Source organism: Vicugna pacos, chromosome 16, assembly GCF_048564905.1.
Source record: "Vicugna pacos chromosome 16, VicPac4, whole genome shotgun sequence".
NCBI classification, from domain to species: Eukaryota; Metazoa; Chordata; class Mammalia; order Artiodactyla; family Camelidae; genus Vicugna; species Vicugna pacos.
In genome coordinates this window covers 52,619,043-52,640,698 of record NC_133002.1, presented here as the reverse complement: position 1 = coordinate 52,640,698, position 21,656 = coordinate 52,619,043, and the positions used below count along the sequence as shown (strand labels likewise).

The 21,656-nt window shown below is 49.1% G+C and overlaps 1 protein-coding gene across 5 annotated transcripts in view; it reads left to right on the top strand.

The window, feature by feature from the left end:
• The window catches only part of RGS9 (regulator of G protein signaling 9), an 88,005-nt gene that overhangs the window by 53,745 nt on the left and 12,604 nt on the right, over positions 1-21,656 (top strand). For all 5 annotated transcript variants that reach the window (XM_031685634.2, XM_072939461.1, XM_072939460.1 and 2 more), the window contains 7 exons: positions 7,355-7,384; positions 8,077-8,138; positions 9,965-10,078; positions 12,044-12,159; positions 15,613-15,700; positions 17,681-17,819; positions 20,963-21,048. In XM_031685634.2, the coding sequence (XP_031541494.1) occupies positions 7,355-7,384; positions 8,077-8,138; positions 9,965-10,078; positions 12,044-12,159; positions 15,613-15,700; positions 17,681-17,819; positions 20,963-21,048 (635 nt within the window). The remainder of the gene's footprint in view (positions 1-7,354; positions 7,385-8,076; positions 8,139-9,964; positions 10,079-12,043; positions 12,160-15,612; positions 15,701-17,680; positions 17,820-20,962; positions 21,049-21,656) is intronic.

The window sequence follows — 21,656 nt, the reverse complement described above, 5'->3', positions numbered from 1 at the left end:
CTGGAATGTCCCACTTTCTTTTGCATCTCAGTAAGGTGGGATCTTTTCAAAGAATCCCCTATGCTTTTTGTTTCAAAAGGACCCTTTCCCCCAGTAGGCCGCCATTTATGATGGAGGCCCAGTTTCCTATGATGGATTTTTATTTGAGGAAATGCTGTTCAGAAACTGCTGGAAAGGTGAGCGCCCCAGTTAGAGTTTCTCTGGCACCATTTGGAGCCAGGTAATTTTTTAGGGAGGCTGTCCTGTGCATTGCGAGATGTGTAGCAGGATCGCTGGCCTCTACCCACTGGATGCCACTAGCTCTGTGCCTTACCCTGCCCGCCTCCCAGTCCTAACCATCAAAAACATCTCCAGACATTGTCCTGTGTGCCCTGGGGGACAAGACTGCCCCTGCTGAGAAACACAGACTCCAGTAAACCAGCCTAAACCCACTTAAACTAGTCGTCGATGGTTTCATTGCCCTCTGTCTAACGTTGTCTTTGGGCAGCAAGGGGTCAGGGACCTCTTTAGCATAGGGTGTCAGCCTCCGCAGTGCCGAAAGCGGGAGGGATGTGCCAGGAAGGAGGAAGGGGAAGTCGAAAGCGAAAGAGGAAGGAGCAGGAAAAAGCTGGCGAGGAGGCTCTGACTTGTTTACTTTGCCCACTGGGGCCCTGAACTCAGGATGGCTGTGGTGCGTGAGCCGGAGGCCAGGGATTAGGGGTGGAGTCCGGGAGGAGGGGGACGTCGCGTCCCTGAAGGGCATCCCCCAGGGGCATCCCCGGGCCCCTGGTCCACCACTCAGAGTAACCCTTCCTTTGATACACGCCCGGCACCGTCAGCTTTCAGCGGCCTGCTCCACGCTCCCCCTGTCAGATGACAGATAATTGTGAGGCCTTGTCGGGCTTGGTTGCCATGGAAACAGAATCATCAAGGAAAATACTGAACCCGGATGGAGGGTTTGCCTTTTTTTTTTTTAATGGATAACTGGCAGCTCTGGAAACCTCTCTGGTGTGGAGGAGGGAAGGGTGGAGCAGGCCGTCCTAGGTGCTATTTGGGGTGACGTCCCCGGGGGAGGGGGCGGGAGGCCAGACCCCTCCTCGCTGAGGCAGCATCCTCAGGCTCTCTGGTGGCGGTGGGGAAGGAGAGCCTGCCTTCTGGCTTTCGAAGCCCATTTCTTGCCAGATGCCAGCAGTGCTCTCAGCTCAGAGTCAGAGCACAGCCCGAAGCTGAGGCTGAGGGCTGTCGCTGCCGTGGTGCCGTTTGACCCGGGTGCGCGGTCTCTGCTGTTTACCCACGGTCTTCTCCATCTCTCTCTCCCTCCAGCTCTCCTTCTCCGTCTGCCCTCTCCCTGCTGTGGTGTGTTGAGAAGAACCAAGAACCATAATTCTGCCAGCGGGGCCCCTCCCCTCATACCCAGCTGTTGGGGTGGAGGCCGGTGCTGGACTTTATCCGTTTGCAACATTTCCCACAGTTGGACTAGGTGTCCCCCGTTTAGCTGCCCTGAGAGACCATGCAGTGTGTCCCTGAGGCCCTGGGTGCGCGAAGAAGTCGGATTTTTGGCTCATTTCAGAGATGCGCTCCTGGTACCGGTTGGAAGAGAGAGCCTGTTTCTGAGAATTCGTAAATTCTTGAAAAGATGTCTCTTTTCCATAAACAGAGGCGCATAATCCAAGAGAAATAAACACCATCAAGGTTAAGAAAGGAGGGTGTTGGGTTGGCGGGTGTCTAGGGCCCTGGGTGACCGACTTCCTCAGGCTGATGGTTGTTGGCCAGGGGGCTACCCAGCCCTGGGAGGAACCGGCCAGAGCCGAGGTCAGCCCCCAGAGAACGTGTCCTCTCTCAGTTCTGATTTCCTGGGGTGTGCAGGGGCACAGGCATGCACAGCCCCCTATCTCCCCTTTATTTCAGAGAGAATTTGGCCCTGTGGTGTGGAGGCTGGGTGGTAGCTGGGCACCAGCATGGCTGTGGGCAGTGGTGGCCAGGACTGGCCCTCCCTCAGACCCCAACAGGGTTACCGGGGTCATTCTGGGATGCGGGCCAGTGTGGCATGCTGAGGAGAGCTTTGCTATCAGAGCGACTCCCAGCGCTGCCGCTCCCTGAATGTGTAATCTTGGCCAGGCTCTGGAGCCCTTCAAATCCAAAGCCTCAGTTTCCCCATCTATAAAATGGGACTAACAGTAGTTCCTCCTTCAGAAAATTGAGCAGGGTCATTTATGTGATGTGACTGGAGTGATGTCCAACGTAGAGACACTGTCTGTCTCCGTGCTGCCAGAGAGAGAACTCACGGCACCCCGGAAACCCTAGACCCTGTTTTGGGGAGCTGAACCTGGCGGGCTTCCTCTTTTGTCCTGATACCTTCTTCTGCTTCTACCCTTGTTGGAGGTGGCGGGAGGCAGGTGCACACCCATCTCAACGTCCCTGCCTCGTCCACAAACAGCCGCAGAGAACAGCGCAGTTTGCACTCGTGGGCACACGGGCCTGTGGGTGAAAGATAGGAATGTGGGTCCACAGTGTTAAGCAGTGGTCCTGGAGGGGAGCCCTCCAGAAGCGACAGCCCCCTGAATACTCCCACCGACTGGAGACAAGTAGCTTTCCTCCTGTGGCTCCCGTGTAACCGATGGTGGCTGGAGGAGCGGTGAGGCTGGCTGACAGCTCCCTGTGTGCCGGGCCTGGGGCCGAGGGCTCACACCTGGTCAGCGCTCCGGGAGGGCTCACAGCGGCCTCGTGGGGTAACAGATATTACTAGCATCTCTGAGCGGACAGGCCGAGGGGGTGGGCAGCTCATCCAAGATGCACGTCTCAGAAGCGCTGGAGCCGGGGTTTGAACCTCAGCTGATGGGCACCCGTGCCCTGCCTGATGTGTCCGAAAGTCCGTGGTGTGGCTTCTAGCAGCTTTGCTGCATTTCATTAAATTCCCACAGCAGCCTGGTAGGAGAGGTCATGTGCCACCTCTGGCCTGCACCCGGGACCAAGGTCCCCGGCGGGTGGTCCGTGCCCCGGCCCACAGCTCCGCACTCAGCGGGGCCCGTGCTTGGCTTGTGTTCTGCTGTCACTGTCTTAAAATTTTTTTTTTCCCCCTGGACAAGGGGCCCTGCATATTCATTTTATCTTGGGCCCTGGGAGTTGTGGAGGCGGTCCTGCCTCCACCGCATCAGGAAGGACAGGCAGGCGGAGACTTACTTCCGGGGGATCTCAACCTCGAGTTCTGGTCCCCTTGGACACCTAGCTGTCCTCCGCCCCACCTCTTTCCATGTCTGCTTTGCATTAACCGCCTCAGTTCCCGAATTTCCTGGCTTCTGGCTTTTGACGGCCTCTGCCCTCAGTGCCTGTGTTCTCGGATTCTCCATGCTTCTCCCCATCCTGCGTCTCACTCAATAGCTCGCCCGGCCCCCACCTCTGTTTCTGTCTGGCCGCCGGATCCCAGGCTCCCTGCTCAGCCCTGCCCTGGGCTCCCGCTCTCTGGTCCGCAGTAACCCCAGGGTCTCTCTCTCGGGGGCCTGGGCTTGACCCCTCCTGCCCTGTGACAGTTGTCTGCAGCCTGCATCTGGGTTTCAGGGCCGGCAAGCTGGCCAGAAAGCTGTGTAAACAAGCTCTGGATGTGTCCCTATTTGGGCAACTCTGTCAGTGGAAAAATAATAAGTTAGAATTCCAAGAATGCAAAGAATGTGAAGATTCCTTGGTCGGAGGTTTCCTACTGTAGCAAAGTGTGTCACCGGGACAAGGATTAAAGACGTGACTTCGCTGCAGGAGGGCCCACAGCTGAGAAAGCCGGGGCTTCGGCGTGGATTCCAGGGTGACAAACATGTTTCTTTCTTATTCTGTTGTGCGGCAGTTTTCTCTGAATTGCTTAGAAATGTGTGTGTGTGTGTTTTAATAACTTCACTTAAATGTTTCTTATGGCCTTTGGCTAAGTACTAACAGTATCAATGCTAGCTTTGTGAGATTTAGCAAATAAAATACAGGATGCTCAGTTAAATTTAAATTTCAGATAAACAGCGAATAACTTTTGTTGGTATGACTGTGTCCCAAATATTGCCCGGGCACCCTGCATTTTATCTGGTAACTAGGACCCTGCATCTTCTCAGCAGCAGTATGTGGACCCTCATTAGTAACCACGGAGCGCTGAGTCCCTGCTGGGTGCCAATCACTTAAGTCTATTATGTTATCACTCCACCTTTTTTCTATTCCCTTTAACAAATGAGAAGGCAGAGGCTTTGAGATGCTAAATAACTCATCCAAAGTCATGTAGCCAGTAAGTGACAGAACCAGGATTTTGACCTTTCTGTCTCCAAAGTTGATACTGTTTCTTAAAACTACCCTCAATCCATCAAATTCTGTCTCCATTTTTCAGAAAAGTCCAGAACCCTCTCCCCCACTGCCCAGATACACACACATTCCTTGAAAGACAGTGATGCCCCGTATGTCAATCTGGAGGAGGAAGATGCCACAGTGGGTTTTTAAGCAAAAAAAAAATTTTTTTAATTGATGTATAGTCAATGTACAATGTTGTGTTAGTTTCTGGACAGTGGTTTTTAAAGCAAGAAATAAACTCTAAAATCCACATGGACAATCCAGCGTAGGGATGGGCAGGCTCTTAGACTCAACCCTATTCGCTGCAGTCTGATTCCCAGAAGATGGCTGGTAATTTGGGGAATCAGAAAACCAACAGCAAACCACACCATCGATGCAGAACCCTAAAAGGGTAATAAAGTCAAGAAGTGAATTAAAATATAAAAATTTTAAAAGCCCGGAAGACTGCGACAATGGCCCCAGAGATAAACGCATGAGGCCAAAGTCAGACCACGCCCGGGAAGACTAGAAGCGGGTGTGCTGGTGACCCACGTGCAAGGACAGACAGCTCCCCGTGGAGCCCGGCGAACGTCGGGCAGCCTGAGAGCCTGCCTCATCCTGTCTGTGTTCGTCCGCTCAGGATCGCCGTGGCCGTAGAACCGTGATGGACAGGAGGTTTCATCTCGGGTTGTGAGCACCTTGAAGGAGGGTGTTTATGACGCTGCCTGCTGGGCGCAGACCTAGTACAATTGCAATCTTTACCACTCCTAGTGGTTTTCCCCCACCTCAGCTTTATTGAGCTATTAGTGGCATAGAACATATATCAGGTTAAGGTGTACAATGTAACGATTAGGTGTGTGTGTGTATATATGGCAAAGTATACCACCGACAGGATTCGTTAACACTTCCGTCCCCTTGTGTAACTATGACTTGGTGGTGATAACCATTAAGGTCTCCTCTCTGAACAGCTTCCAGGTGTATAATACAGGATTGTGAATTACAGTCACCATGCTGTGCGTTAGATGCCCAGATCTTATTTCTCTTACAGCTAGGAGTTCATTTTACCATCCTTAGTGTTAATGAAAGAGTCTTTTCTGGGCTGGGGTGTCCTCTTGTGATTGGAGCTGGCTCTAGCATTCTTTTTTTCTGTCTTAACTTTAAATGAAATGGCTGGACAGAGACATTCCATTCTGTGGTATCCTTGTCTTCAGGGCAAGGAAGGAATTGATGAAGAGAGCAGACAGTTTCCTCTCTCTCGGATCACTCCTCAGCTTTGCGAAGGCCATATCTTGGTTTGAATCCTGGCTTGGCCAGTTACCGACGAGATGTTGAGAAAGTTTCTCAGGGCCTTGGTTTCCTCAGCTGAAAATCAGAATAATTGAACCTCCCTTGCTTAAACTCTGTAAGGGCTCAGAGAGGTGTAAATTGCCTTTAGTAAACTATTGCTCAGTGGTTATTATCACACAAAAGTCCAGCTTCCCTTTTGAGCAGAGGTCATAGACACCATTCTTAATCCACTTCCACACGACTCGAGTAGAAGAATCTGCTTATATTAGATTTGAATGCAAATCCACTCTGACCCCAGGATCCTTTTCTACCTGAAACGTGTGTCTTCTAAAACAGTCTTAAGTTAGGAGAGAATGGGGAGAGGTAGTGTGATTGCCAAAATATTTGGGTCACTTGGGGAGTATTTTCAGTTTTTTTAAGTGGAAAAATATTCTGTTTACCTTAAGGTACATCTCCATTTTTCTAGGCTTCCAAGCACGCCACAGTCATCACTTATTTCATACTTACTGAGCATGTACTCTGCACCACACATTATGCTCGGGAAGATAAACATGGTCTTCCTGCTCTTAATGGTGCCTAATGGGTGATACGTATGTTAAACCAAGAGTCACACAAACAAATCTCTAATTACACTTGTGATCAGTGCTTTTAAGGAGGAAGTTAGAGGGTGTGTGGGTCCAAATCAGAGAGACCTACCTGAGCATCATCGACCTTTCTGAGAGAACTCTCCCTCCTCCCCTACCTGGGAAAAAGGATTTCCTGTGAAAAGCAATAAGATAACAGCAATCAATGTAAGGAAGCAAAATGCTACCCAGCATGGGTTAGAAAGCAAAGACTCGTATCTGAAGTTCCAGATTGGACCCTCCTCCATTGGAGGACTCTGGTCCACGACTTATTTTACTAACGGGCTAAGGGAACTAGTGTCCTCCTTGGACTTCTGACTCTATTCCAAGTGAAAACCCAGTTGCATTAAGCAGCCTGAGTATTAAGCAGCCGAAAATTTAAAGTGTTAAGAGTCAGCATCAAGCAGCCCCCGGACACAACCAAACCTAGGAATGCTGAGATTGGCATCACCAGCTGTGCCCAACCTCCAGGAGTTGCGTGGGGCAGAAAAGTGACACCAAGGAAGCGTGTCAGATGGTAGGAGAGTTTAGTAGGAGACAGGGCCGAATGGTTTCCAGGGGCTTCCAGAATCCTGGAGCCTCTCTTGGAGCCATCCTTTCTCTGCTGTACCTCAGAGAGTCCAGAGGGAGGACGCTGTGCAGCCCATCCCCAGCGGGGACTTGCTTCCGTGACTTCAGAAGGAGGATGGGACCTGCTGTCCTCTTCCAGCTCTGGGGCTCAGCTTTCAGTGGGCTTGAGTCTTTTAATTGGGTGCTTTATTTTGGGGCAATGTAGCTCCTCCCCCGCCAGCTTGTGCGGTTGGTCAGGTGGCTTGCTCTCCCATCTTTATGTCTCGTTCCATTTAAGATGGTTCTGTGGGCACTGCGGTAGGCTGCGACCAGTCCCATGCTTTAGTCTTTAATTCATCGTGGCTTTGAGGAGAGTAGGGCAAAGTTATAGTGATAAATCATACTCCTTCCCTCACCAAATCTCTTGGTTGATCTAATTCTCCAATAGCTGCATCAAATAGGGCAGAAGTGGTGGTGGTGGTGTTGGGGAATTCTCTTTTAAATAAAAAAAAAAAAAAGGTGGGCAGTTTTTTCTTAGGGAAGGGCTTTTATTTTTCAAATGGGGTATTTGAACTCAAATGATTTAATGACATCTGTTTAATGGTTCTTGCTTCTTTATTTTACAGAAACAAACGGTCGTTTCTGTCAGGAAAGAGGTAATTTAGTCTCCCAGTTCCGGGGAAGTTTGATTTTTAAATCCTCTAACAAATTATATGTACTTTGGCTTCGTGCTCTGCACTCAGCGATGAAATGAAAACCACGTGTAATGTTGCAGACAGTGGTTTCCAAGTGGACAGACAGCACAGAAAGCCAAAGCATCTCTCGTAAGGTCTGGCTCGGGAAATGAAGGGCCCTCTGAAGGCACAGACCGGAGGGACGGGGGAGAGGGTGCAGCCACCCTGGTCCCTGCTCCTACAATTACAGCGCCGTCCAGTATCTGTCCAGGGTGACAGGCTACCTGTTTTGGCAAATCCTGTATCCAGGGCTCAAAACAGAGCCCCTGGGAAGCATTGGCTGTTGAGGTTAGATTTGCTCCTGTGAGTCAGAGGCATTTAAGGGAAAGGCTCAGCTTCTGTCCTTGTCCTGTGTCTCGGTTTAATGCACCGTAGGACTTTTTATTCCCCTGTTGGTGCCTTTTCTGAGACTAACACATGATGCGTTAAGGAGGTCCCTAAATGAAATACTGAAGACCTGAGCCCCGCTGGCACTGAGGTGGCTGGCTTGAGGGAACGGGATGGGGTGCGTTGATGGAGAAATGGCTTCCGGCTTGGAGGCCGTGTGTACGCGTCAGTGTTCGTGACACCCCGGGGTGGGGAAGCTGGACGTCTAACAGCTGTGTCTCTTCCAGATCATGTACTACCGACAGGCCTTAATGAGGTCCACGGTGAAGTCCTCAGTGTCCCTCGGAGGGTACGTCTCTGATTTGTTGGTCTTGCTGGGACAACCTATGACTTGCCTTAAAGCAAATTTGACAAGTCATAGGTTGGTGTAAGATCTGAAAGGGCTCTGAGGGACGAAAGCTGTCTCTTGAGGGGTTACGTTACTAGTTCTTTGCTCCGTGTTGAGTCTCCAGGACTCATCGTGGGTTAGGTAAAATCACGGGTCGGAGTGGGTGTCTGCACACGTCTGTCTGTGTGGATGGGAAGAGTCGAAAGGCTGGACCCCGTGGTTCATTGTCTTGATAAATGGGGTTAATTTTTGATTTAAAATCCGATTAGAAGTTGAAAATTTATGTTTGATTTATTGAACCTTCAGGCTGTTTTGATCCCGTCCCCCATAGGGCATTATTTGGAAGACACAGAGAGGTTTAGTGTCCCCTGAGATGTAAGCAGTGACCCTTTTGAAATGGGGAAATCATTTTGGGATTGCCTTGCTAACTCTGCGATTTTTCTGCATATGTGAAAATGGACTTGGCTCCATTTTCTGAAGAAACACAACACGACTCCTCATTTATTCTGCCTGTGTGAGGCTCCGGTAGCGGTGCTGAGCGAGATGGAAGACGCTGTGTCTCGTCCAGTGCCTTTCTCCCGATGTGGTGAGGGGTTAGGCTCTTGTAAAAATCTTCAGATGTCTTTTTATATCTCCCCAAGCCCCTAGTTTGCCAAAATACCACCTGCTCAAGAAAATGTGCCCCGACCTCACCCACCTTTTCAGGGACTTCTGCCCGCGGCTACTGAGCCCAGTCACAGATGAGCGTGCACCTGGGTTCTCAGTGGGTGCTCACTTTGGGTTACAGGGATCATCGTTGTTCTGTGACAGAGTGACAGCCGTCTACTCTGATGTTCCAGAAACCCAGTTTCATGAAACCAATTAGGAAAGACATTAGAGGAGGCTCAAAGGCTATATTAGGCTGCTTCTTAGACCCACTTTCCAATTTTTTTTTTTTTGGTCTCAGAGACTCATTACCATAATTTTGACATCATTAGTGTTCAGACCTGTGGATAAGTTTTTTTCCTTCCCTGCAGCTGCTCCACTGTAAAGGTCTCATAAGAATAAGAAGGTCTTGGGAGAAACTGAGCCAGGGGAGCTGAGTTCTGCACAGAACGCTAAACCGAGAGCTTCCGTGTGTCTCTCGGGCATGGGTCCAGCTCTGTCAAAATCTCCTGCTGTGGGCAGGCTTCGTGGCAGGTGCTTTATGCGTTCGCTAGGGAAGCAATTCCATGCCCTCCACGTGGGCAGAAGCACGCAGGTTTTTGTAGATTTCCCAGATGCCGGGAAATGGGTCGGCTCGGGTGGAGCTCAGCTAGAGGGAATTCGCTCTTGCCCGCATTTGTCTCAGTAAGACCACCGTTTTGAACAATTGGTCTAAGTTCCCAACACAGGCATTATCTCTATAAAGGGTGGCCCCCAAGGTGGCAACAGGATCCCACCGAGTCCCTGGCAACCTCGTGCTTCCAAGGTGGTGCCAAAGACACTTGTCTGAACCCGTGAAAACTGCATCGGCTTTGTGTTTTGAAAGCTCAGGATAAAGTATATTTTAATGAAATAGGTGCAGAGAAATCACAAAGGCACCGGATCGGGGAATGGTGTTTCATCTCACCAGGAGACGAGAGGCAGAGCTTATGAAATACCCACCAGTCCCCAGGGCTATTAGAACGTGTTTCTCAGAAGACAGTAATAAGGATGTAATGAAATCGATCAGGTTAAAGGGGGACATGCTGGTCAATCAATGTGAGTATTGATTTGGTCCCCGGGGTGTTGAATGTCTAGGAAATCGCTTTCCATTTGCTTTTCAGGATCGTCAAATACAGCGAGCAGTTTTCGTCCAACGACGCCATCATGTCAGGCTGCCTCCCCAGCAATCCTTGGATAACAGATGACACCCAGTTCTGGGATTTAAATGCCAAATTGTATGTATTCGATATATACTGGTGTTCTTTTAGAAGTAACTTTAAAAAAATTTTTTTTTAAATTTTTTACTCTTTTAAACTTTTTTTTATTGAGTTATAGTCATTTTACAATGTTGTGTCAAATTCCAGCGTAGAGCACAATTTTTCAGTTATATATGAACATACGTACATTCATTGTCACATTCTCTTTTGCTCTGAGCCACCACAAGATCCTGTATATATTTCCCTGTGCTACACAGTACAATCTTGTTTATCTGTTCTACATTTTGAAATCCCAGTTCCTTCCCACTCCTCGTCCCTCTGGCAACCACAAATTTGTATTTTATGTCTATGAGTCTGTTTCTATTTTGTATTTATGTTTTTTTTTTTTAGATTCCACATATGAGCGATCTCATATGGTATTTTTCTTTCTCTTTCTGGCTTACTTCACTTAGAATGACATTCTCCAGGGCCATCCATGTTGCTGCAAATAGCATTATGTTGTCGGTTTTTATGGCTGAATAGTATTCCATTGTATAAATATACCACCTCTTCTTTATCCAGTCATCTGTTGATGGACATTTAGGCTGTTTCCATGTCTTGGCTATTATAAATAGTGCTGCTATGAACATTGGGGTACAGGTGTCATTTTGAAGTAGGGTTCCTTTTGGATATATGCCCAGGAGCAGGATTCCTGGGTCATATGGTAAGTCTATTGCTAATCTTTTTTAAAAGTAATGTTTTGTATTATAATTCACACGCTGTACAATTCACCTATTTAAAGTGTACAATTCAATTTTTTTTAACTATATTCACAGAGCCATGCAACCATCCCCACAGTCAATTTTTAAGGCATTTTCATCATCCAAAAAAGAATCCCCCTACTGCAACCCTAGGCAACCAGTAAACTATGTTCTGTCTCTGTGGATTTGCCTATTCTGGACATTCCTATGGATGGAATCATGTCATATGTGGACCCTTGTGATTAGCATTTTCACTTAGCATAATACCTCCAAGGTTTCCCCATGTTGTGGCATGTAGTGGCCCGTGTTCTCTGCAGGGCCCTGCGATGGGTGTGTAAAGCACAGTGCTTCCCAGAGGGTGACACTCATAAATGGTTCATCTTAATCCGGGATTCCTACTGTTTTCATGCTGATGTTATGGAAAGTGTAAACTGGCCTGGCTAACTTGAGCTCCCACAGACATCAGTTGTACCCAGACATGGTTCCAGCTGTGACATCAGCAGGAAACGTGGTGTCATGGACTCAGAAACCTGTTTCCAAGGGGCCGTGTTGGAGTATGGAGACTTCCATAAGGAATAGGAGAAAAATCAACTGTTTTCCTGATTTTTTGGAATGTGAGACCCATTCTGGCCGGGCTCGCAAGTCCTGCCTGGGATCAGGGAGAACTTTTAGGGAGATGACGGGGAGTGGAGAGGGTGTTGCATCTCAGGGGAAGCTCAGGGAAAGGGTGCACAGATGGCACACGGGGGCCTACCTGGGGGCAGGTGGGCTGAAGGCAGGTAGGGGGAGAACCACTAGGTGGCCCTGTGGGGAAGGGGCAGCTGTGCGGTGGGTGACAAGCATCCAGGGATAGCAGTGGTCACAGCACCTGTCACCGGTGCTGTTCTGGGATCTCTCCTGGTCTAGTGTGGCAGCCTGACCCTCCGGTCTCCACAGACCTTGGAGGAGGCATTTGTGTCCCTTTGCCCTGATGGCTAAGGGAGGGGGGCCAGAGTACGAGGCTGTCCGCTGGCGGCATCCTTCTCACCAGCCAGGTGGCCAGCTCCTGACACGAGGCCCAGGGGACTTGTCCAAGGCTGTGTTTTCCTAGCCAGCGATGACTTGGGTTGTTTGTGCTGGGATGGGGGGAGAGGGGAGGATGGGGCCGTGGGACTAACGGAGGTGAGTGGGGTGAAGGCCCCCGCCTGGCACAGCCCCTCCTCCCGCTGAGTGTCCAGAGCGCTCATGGTGCTTGTCCTCGCAGGGTGGAGATCCCAACCAAGATGCGGGTGGAGCGGTGGGCCTTCAACTTCAGCGAGTTGATCCGAGACCCCAAGGGGCGGCAGAGCTTCCAGTACTTTCTCAAGAAAGAATTCAGTGGTGGGTTTCTAATTTTCTTCAATAAAATATTTCCTTTTAGGAACACTCCTGCAGTATCCAGCCTTGGGTTCCGAGCATCGCTGGGTACGTGTTTCTATAGCTCTGACTCTTAACAGGAGCTCCCTGGACCCATCCTTTCCACCGGTTCCAAGGGGCCCCAGAGTTGGGGGAAATTGCTTCTGCTCACAGAATCCACGTTAGCGTTACTCACGTTTCCAAGGCTCTATGCCCTCCACGGGCCTCACTCGCTCACTCTCACCCCTGGGTCACCTGCCCACAGGCTTCTGTGTCCCCTGCGCTTGGGGCAGATCCTCAGGGTTAACTGACAAGAGCTCAGGCCAGAGCTCACAGCCTGGGGCTGTTTTAAAACATGTTTGCCTGGATCCCATCCCCAGAGGTTCCTTTTTCAATTGGTTTGGGGTGGAATCTCTGAAGTTTTGAGAACTCACCGAGATGATTCTAACGTGTGGCCGTGATGGAGAGCCGCTGTCTCAGCTCCGGGTCTGCCTCCTTAGAGGGTGAGGATTTGATTGGAAGGGGTGGGGTCACACTTATAGCCCAGCTCGGGACGTCTTATGATTGCGAGCACCTGCAGCTTCTTAAATATGCTGCCCCGTGGAAACATCTGGGAAAGGCAAAGACCAAATTAGAACCGATTTTGTTACGATGGGCATCCCACTGGCTCCACCACCTTCCCTGAAATATTTATTTTTATGGGATTCTGTTGCTCGTGTACCGAGTGCCCAGCCACGGAGAGCATCGCATTGGAGCCCTGACACTTGCTCTCCAAGACTACTTGTCTGTGAGGTTGCACCTGAAAACTAACCCACGGGACATCCCATTATCCTGTTTGACTGCTTGATGCAGCGCATTACATTATAATAGGGATTCTTGAAAATCCCCTTTTTCCAATTAAGCCTAATTGCCGTGTGATACATTAAAACCCGGAACAGATGGGTGGGAGAAGGGACGTGCACAGGCCAGAAGCAACTGGTGAATAAGTGGATAGGGTGCCATCTCGTGGCCAGACGACAAACTACACCCTGAGCTTGTCTCACCCACGCATTTCTTAGCGAGAATCCATCTGAAAGATTTCCCTGCGTCATTCAAATATTACTACTGGGGATCTCCTGACAGGATTCCAGGGACTTCAGGGATGAACAGAACCCGCAAACAATCAGTTCACTTAATTAAGGTTTTTTTTTAAAAAAATTGAGAAATACTTCCCATGCCATAAATTCACATACCATATAATTCACAAACCATAATCTGCATACCCTTTAAAGTGTACAGTTCAGTGGTTTTTTAGTGTATTCACCGAGTTGCCCAACAGTCACCACTATGTAATTCCAGGACATTTTCACCACCTCAGAAACTCCTAGTCCACAGAAGTCATTTCCTTTTCCTCTGCTCCCTGCTCCCCCCACCCCCACCCCCAGCCCCAGGCAACGTTCTGTTTTCATAGATTTGCCTGTTCTGGACATTTCATATAAATGGAGTCACACAAAATGTGGCTTTCTGTCTTCTTTCACTTGGCGTAGTATTTTCAAGTCCATTCCTGTCGGAGCATGTAACATTCCTTCTTTTTATGGCCAAATAACGCTCCAGTGTGCGGATGGATATACCCCATTTTGTTCATCCACTCCTCAGGTGGTGGACATTTGGATTGCTTCAACTTTTTGGCTATCATGAGTAGTGCTGCCGTGAACATTCCCGTACACATTTTTGTGCGCTCATTTAATTTTTTTTTTTACGACAGTGAAACACTCATAACATAAAACATAATTGTTTTAACCATTCAGTGAAATTGACATTGTTGTGCAACCATCACCACCATCCATCTCCAGAACTTTTGAAAAATCATCCCAAACTGAAACTCTGTCCCCATGGAACGCTAACTCCCCAGCCCCTGGAAACCACCATCCCACTTTCTGTTTTTGTGAATTTGACTACACTAGGGACCCCTGTAAGTGGAATCTTACTTTTCTGTCCGGCTTATTATTCACTTAGCACGATGTCTTCAGGGTTCGCCTGCCTTGTAGCCTCTGCGAGAACTTCAGTCCTTCTTAAGGCTGAGTAATACTCATTGTGTGTATGCACCACATTTTGTTTATCCATTCATCTGCTGATGAGCATTGTGGTTGTTTCCACCTTTTGACTATTGTGAATAATTACTCATTTAATTTTACGCCTAAGTAAGTAACTGCCTTTTTGCCCTGGGCAAGCTGGTTTATATGGTGTGTGATGTAAGACCAGTGGCTGGCACTTAAGAGCATCGCTGGCCTGGTTACTCATGCCTGTGGTCTCAGTCCTAAGAAGACCTTGAATTTTATGCTGGCAAGGAAGGATCTCTATGGAGTTATGGGGAAGGGTCACCTAGCTTGGAGTTGTGCAGACTTTTCTAGTCTGAAGTGCCTGGGAGCCTTTCAAAGAATACTCTGAATGGAGAGGGGGCGTGGTCTTGTCCATTTCCCCACACAGTGGCATTCTGTGGTTCACCCACACATGTGCACACACATGCACACACGTACACACACACACACATGCATGCACACATGCACACACACGCACACATAGGCTCTTGCTCTCCCACTGCTGTGACTATGTTTTCTCAGGCAAAAATTGCCACCTGGGATGCCTGTAGCTAGGTGTTCACACTACTTCCGGGTGCTGGGGAGAACTGGTTAGAGAAATTCAAGTTGGAAAGAAATGAGGGACCTGGAGACATCTGGCTTTCTTCTGGGCCCAGAGGAACAGAGCCTCTCTGGCTCAGGTGACCCTCTGTTAAGTCCCGCACTGGCCAGGCCTTCCCGGAGAGTCAGTCCGTCAGCATTGCTGCTTGAGCGGCATCTCTGTAAGGACCTTTGGCTGGAATATGCCCAGCGAGGGGCTCTAAAAGATGGGGTCTCTGCACACAAAGGAGGCAGAAGTCACGTGTGGTCACTGAACATGAGCAAAGTCAGCAGGGCCCTTCATGAAGGAAACCTGGAGTGAAGCAATGCCTGCTTCCAGGTCGAGTCCTGCATGAACTTGCTTGCGCCGAACCTGCTGCAGCCACATTCTAGGGCAGAAAAAGAATGTGGCAGCCCCCCGGGGTGGACGTGAGCTCTGGTTCGTGTGCCGTTGGGGGAAGGCGCAGGTTCACAGCAGACACATACGGCTGCGGAGGCCGCAGACCAGGTGTGCCGGCCGGGTTCACTGCAGAGAACACGGAGGTGCCCTTGCTCAGTTAACAACCCTCTCCCGGGCCCTGGAAGGAAGATGGGGCTCATTCTCCCAGGAGTGTCTTGTCCAGCCTTGCCTCGTGCCTCAGCTCGTTGTGCAGAGGGAAGACAGTCACTGCGCCGGGAATGGCGTCTGTCCCAGCTGACCCGTTTCTCTTCTTTCTTCTTTTCTTGTGCCACCCGTTTCCCATCTGGCTTTCATCGGCGTGGACCTCCCCTCCCCGCGCAGGGGAGAACCTGGGATTCTGGGAAGCCTGTGAGGATCTGAAGTATGGAGATCAGTCCAAAGTCAAGGAGAAAGCAGAGGAGATTTACAAGTGAGGACCAGCCAGCTTGTGGGAGAAGCCTCCCCTGGGGCCTGGGGCTCCCGGGACCCCGACCATGAGTTTGAGGTCGGAGACTGAACCGGAGGCACCACCCGCCTCGTGTCCGCATGTCTGCATCAGTCACTGCACCTCGTGCTGGAAAAACCTCCCCACTGCATTGGGAGGTGGGGGGAGGGGGTTCCTCAGAAGAAAGCCTGGTGAGGCATGAGTGATTCCCTGGCTCTGAGGGGAATGTGCTTAGGAGTTAAAAAAGCAAGTGGCCCTGAATTACAGTGTGAAGGGCTTTGTCTTTGACTGAAGTTTCTTAGGTCTGTGTGTGTGTGTGTGTGTGTGTGTGTGTGTGTGTGTGTGTGTGTGTGTGTTAGAGAGAGAAAGAGAGAGAAAGGGGATAATAGGTGAGATGGGAACCCGATTCCCAGGTCATCTTAGAGAAGTGAGGACCATGATGGGAAGGTAGGGTCCCCGGAGGGTCTGGGACAGGGAGCCCGGCTGGTGCACAAGTGTGGCACATCTTTTATTCTGCACTTAATGGCTCTATAAGTCTGTTCCTCTCCAGGTCTGCATCTCCTCCCAAAACCCCAAGAACCGAGGGTTCCCGTCCAACAGGGCTTGTCCTGGCCAGGCGGAGCGGGGAGGAGAGGTGTGATAAGACTGCCAGGGCTGCTGCGAGAATCGGCATCCGTCCCCTCCTCCCCCCGGCGTGGAGGGTGCCTTGTCTGATGTGATCGCATCCCTGCTGGTGCTCCTCTCTGCGCTGGCCAGAGTGGACGCTAGTCTTGGGCTCTGCGGGCCCAGCGTGTTTCGTTCTTACTCACCAGCTGAGCTGTGGTTCCCAGTCCCCAGGCTGAGTTGGAGCCGGCCCTCCTCAGCCATCAGACTGTGGTGCTGAGCTGGGGCAGCTGGCCAGACGGGCCCTCCCCTTTGAGTGCTTATCCATTTGAATGAATGGACTCATACCATCCCAGTTTTCAGAGAGATGCTAACAACGTGGAAGGGATGATCTTGGGGCCCCACTCCTCAAACCAAGAGGCTCCTGGACTTTCTTTAAATGTACCCACCTCGTCCCACGGCAGGGGGACTCTGCACACTAGGAGAAATGGGGGTGAGGGAGGGATGGTCCGTCCACGAAGTTCCTGTGACATCGTTCCCCAGAACAGTGGTGCCCAGCGGCCTCACACACAGCCACACCCTCATCGCTCCAGAACTCCAGAATTTCAGAACTCTTCTGCAGGAAAGTTCGCCCTCCAACTTTGTGTCAGCTTCCTTCCTCCTGGGCTCCCCTGCCACGCAAATCTTAGTCTGAATTCCAGACTCTTAATGCAGAGCCTGGGATTGTGGCAAAATATCCACATAAGGGTTTCTGGCCCCTCAATGAGTCAGAGTGGGCTTCCAGGGCTGGAAATTCCAGGTGGAGCCGCAGGACACACAAAGTGTGGCCGAGTTTGGATTCTCGCTGGGGTCCCTGGTGAGGGTGCCCGAGTTGTCGGATCCGGGTGCTGGGAATGCGGGCTGCCTCCTCTCTCAGCATTTAAGACTCATCCCCAGACACGCCTAGCCAGGGCCAGGGGAGAGCAGAATGGAACGCCTGTCTGAAGGTGTCTTAGCCTGGTTCCAGGTGAGCCCTGGACCCTAGCAAATAAGGAGGCAGAATTTACGAAGTTGGAGGCTGGATTTGTCGTTCTAGAGGCTAGGGCATCACCCAGCTTGGGGCTACCCCACCCACTCTTTGCTCTCTCCCCCAGAGGCTGGGAACACCGACATTAAATACGTATTCACGTTTTCTTGCTTCTGGGAAATGTTGCTTGACAACCAGTGCAAATTCTTTACTGTCTCCTAAAAAAGGGCCGCGTTCCTCCTGGGTGGCCCGAGTCATGTCCGTCACTCACTCACTCCCCAGCAGCTGTGAAGTCTTTGTTAACTGCCTTGGTTTGGCTACTTGTGCTAACATCCCCCACCCACCCCCCGTCTCAGGCTGTTCCTGGCCCCGGGAGCAAGACGGTGGATAAACATAGACGGCAAGACCATGGACATCACAGTCAAGGGGCTGAAGCACCCTCACCGCTACGTGCTCGATGCGGCGCAGACCCACATTTACATGCTCATGAAGAAGGTGGGTGGCGTCTGTGCTGAGCACACATGGGGGTCGGGAAGCCCTTCCCTGCCTGGATACCTGGACGGTTCTTTAGATATGGGGAAAAGGGAGCTCATACATGGTTACTGCTTTGCTGGTGTTGGGAATGCAGAATTGTTGCCGCCGTCTTCCTGTCCACGGCTCTGGCCCCTCCTCATGCTCTCAAGCTCTCTGGCCGGGGAGGACCATCTGCAAGGGCTGTGTGTCTTCGTGTGGTTTCTCATCTGCCGTGGGGGTGCAGGCAGTAATGACATTGGTAATGGTAGGATTGCCATAATGGTTGTTCTTGATTAGGGACTTGGAGGTGCAGTCCCTGTGCAAAGTGCAGAACTTTGTACCCAAGGACGACACAGTGGACCCCAGGTCTCTAGAGTCTAAAAGTTTGCCCAAGGTCTCACCAGAAGTGGAGCTGGGGTTTCAACTCGGGTCTACGTGAGTCCAAAGGCCAAGCTTTTAGTCTCTGCTGTAGATCGGTGGTACTTCTGGTGGCCTTGGCCCTAAGCACCTGTAACACAGGGTGGGGGGTGTGAGGATTTAGTATCTGAAAGAGACAGACTAGGTGTGGTTATGGTAAAAGCCTTCGAGAATTCAGATTGCCTTCTGGATTATTAATAAAAAGCAAACATGTTGGAATTTTCAGGGAGTTGCTAAAAAAAGGTAAAGGGAACATGGAAGAGAATCAGTCACTTTCTTAAGAAATTAGAATTTGGGGCTGAGAGGTGGCCTAGGAGAAGCTGTCTGGTTTGGTTGCGAGGGGGTGCCATGCCCAGCAAGACTTCCCTGGGTAGCTTCACGTTCTTGTGATGGTAATTATTTCTTTGATGGTACAACATCTCTAGGAACTTCATTATATGATGTAGGCTTATGTAAGTGACAGACTTTTATTAGCTTCCCTCATTTATGTATTTTTGTTTAGTCTTTTATGTGGGTTATGTTATAAAATTTTTTAAACTTTGCTTTTAAAATATGTAATAGTTTCTGATTATTACCAAGCTAGAACAGCCTTTTTTTTTTTTTTCATCATTTGTTTTTCATCAGTGGGGTTTCTCTGTGTTTATCCTACAAGAAAATTCACAGCGGGGCTTCTTTAATAATGAATTTTAAAATGCATTTTGATTCTTAAACATGGAGCTTTCATACAGCCTTGCAGGGAGACCCCCCCAGGGAGGCCAGCTACTAGCCAGAACAGAACAGAGTTGTGGGTAACTTTAGAAAAGAATACTGTCTATGCCCATTGGGCCTTGTGTCACTGCAGGTAAACTCAACATGACCCGTGTTTCCATAATCCCTACTCCTCTGCTGTCTCCTAGTTCTCCTTGCATTTTTTTCTTTTCTTACTCTTTTTTTTAAATTGAACTATAGTTGATTTACAATATTGTGTTAATTTTAGGTGTACAGTAAAGTGAGTCAGTTTTATGTTCATATATCTGTGTGTGTGTCTGTGAATTCTTTTCCATTATAGAATATTTCAAGATACTGAATATAGTTCCCTGTTCTACATAGTAGGAATTTGTTGTTTATCTATTTGATGTATAGTGGCGTGTATCTATTAATCCCATACTCCTAATTTATCCCTCTGCCCCACTTTTGCCCTTTGGTAACTGTAAGTTTGTTTTCTGTGTCTGTGAATCTGTCTCTGTTTCGTAAATGAGTTCATTTGTATTATTTTTTAGATTCCACATGTGAGTGATATCATATAGTATTTGTCTTTCTCTGTGTGACTTATTTCACTTGGTATGATAATCTTTAGGTCCATCCATGTTGCTGCAAAGGGCAATGCTTCATTCTTTTTTATGGCTGAGTAATATTCCACTGTGTGTGTATATCTATATATCTATATATATCTCCTCTTTATCCAGTCATCTGTCGATGGACATTTAGGTTGCTTCCATGTCTTAGCTATTGTAAATAGAGCTGCTATGAACATTAGGATGCATGTATCTTTTCAACTTAGAGTTTACATCTTTTCCAGATAAATGCCCTGGAGTGGGATTACTGGATCATGTGGTAACTCTATTTTTAGTTTTTTTAAGGGACCTCCATACTACTCTTCATTGTGGCTGCACAAAATTGCATTTCTGCCAACAGTGTAGGAGGGTTCTCTTTTCTCCACACCCTCTCCAGTATTTGTTATCATAGATTATATATAATTACTATATATGGATTATTATATTTCTATACAGATTGTATAGGCTTTTTGATGATGGCCATTCTGACCAGTGTGAGGTGGCACCTCATTGTAGTTTTGATTTGCATTTCTCTGATAATTAGTGATTTGAGCATCTTTTCAGTGTCCGTTGGCCATCTATGTGTCTTCTTTGAAATGCTGTGTATTTAGATCTTCTGCCCATAGTTCTCATAGCTTTTACTACTACAACTTAGTCTTTAGAATGGTGCTGTTTCAATAAATTTAAAAAAAAATCTTAATTGGTTGTTGAGAAATTTTCACGTTTGTTTCTGTGGGCTTTGTCCCATATTTGTTGTCACTAGAGTTTCCAGTTGGCTTGGAGGTTGCAGGCATTTAGAAAGCAACTTCTCTGAATCTGACCAGGGTCCTGGGAAATAGACACACAAGTGGAGTCTGAGACTGTTTTGTTTTTTTTTTTTGGTTTGGTTTGGTTTTTGTATTTTCTTGCCTTTATGCTCAAATTCAGGGCAGAAGGGGTTGTTTGTGGGCTTGGAGTGGGCGGTGCTGGGCGGGAGAGAGGTTGGGGGCAGGTGCCCTCTGTTTCATGTGCACTTGACTGGAGAAGCCCCGAGATTCTGTGTGGGCGGCTGCAGACCGCGGTTCTCCAGCAGCAAGTGTGGCGCCGTCACCTAGAGGCTTGTTAAGACTCGGCGTATCCCACCGCCAGGGTTTCCGGTTCAGCAGGACTGGGGTGCCTGAGAATGTGCATGGCCAGCAGGTGGCCAGGTGAAATGGATGCTGCTGGCCTGGGGACCACACTAGGGAACCGTTCGTTGCTTGAGACCCACACACTGGAATGCCTTTCACACAAGGATGCAGATTCTCTTAACCTTGCCACCTCACTGCCGAGGGAAGGCTGGAAAACCAGCCAATTTATTCGTTTGATTTGACACTTCCTCTCTCATAATTTCTGTTTTTCCCTTGTTCCCGCTAGGACTCTTACGCTCGCTATTTAAAATCCCCAATCTATAAGGAAATGCTGGCCAAAGCGATTGAGCCTCAGGAAACCACCAAGAAGAGGCAAGTGGAATGGGCTGCAACTGCTCACTGCCTGCTGTTCTGTTTACAGAGAAATGAGGGTCTCCTTCAGCCAAATGGCTATGATCAGGGTACTCGCTGGATGAAAATACTGGGCACTGGGAAGTATTTCTTAGGGTATGATTTGCCTCATTGGCTCCATAATGCCCTGAAATTAGGCTTGCAAGATGTACATAGTAATTACCGCCAGTAAGTTTTGTTTCCCTAATACTAGTTTGAAAGAGTTTTGATTAGCAGATGGGATAGTTACCTTTATCACAAATGAAAGCATCTCACTGAGTTGTTTTTTTGGGGTTTTTTTTTTTGCGGCGAGAGGAGGTAATTAGATTTATTTACTTATTTATTTTCAGTGGAGGTCCTGGGGATTGAACCCAGGACCCTGTGCATGCTAGGCTTGCGCTCTACCACTGAGCTGTACCCTCCCCTCCCCCATTGGCCTTTTAATTGCTGCAATTCGTTTAGCAATGCCCTGATATCCTTGTAATGGCCTAAGACCTTGGAGACTGCACCCCAAGAAAAATGGTGCACTACTACGGGAAGTGAACAGGGACACTTGAAGCATTCTTACTGTGTCCAGGGGGGACTGTCCT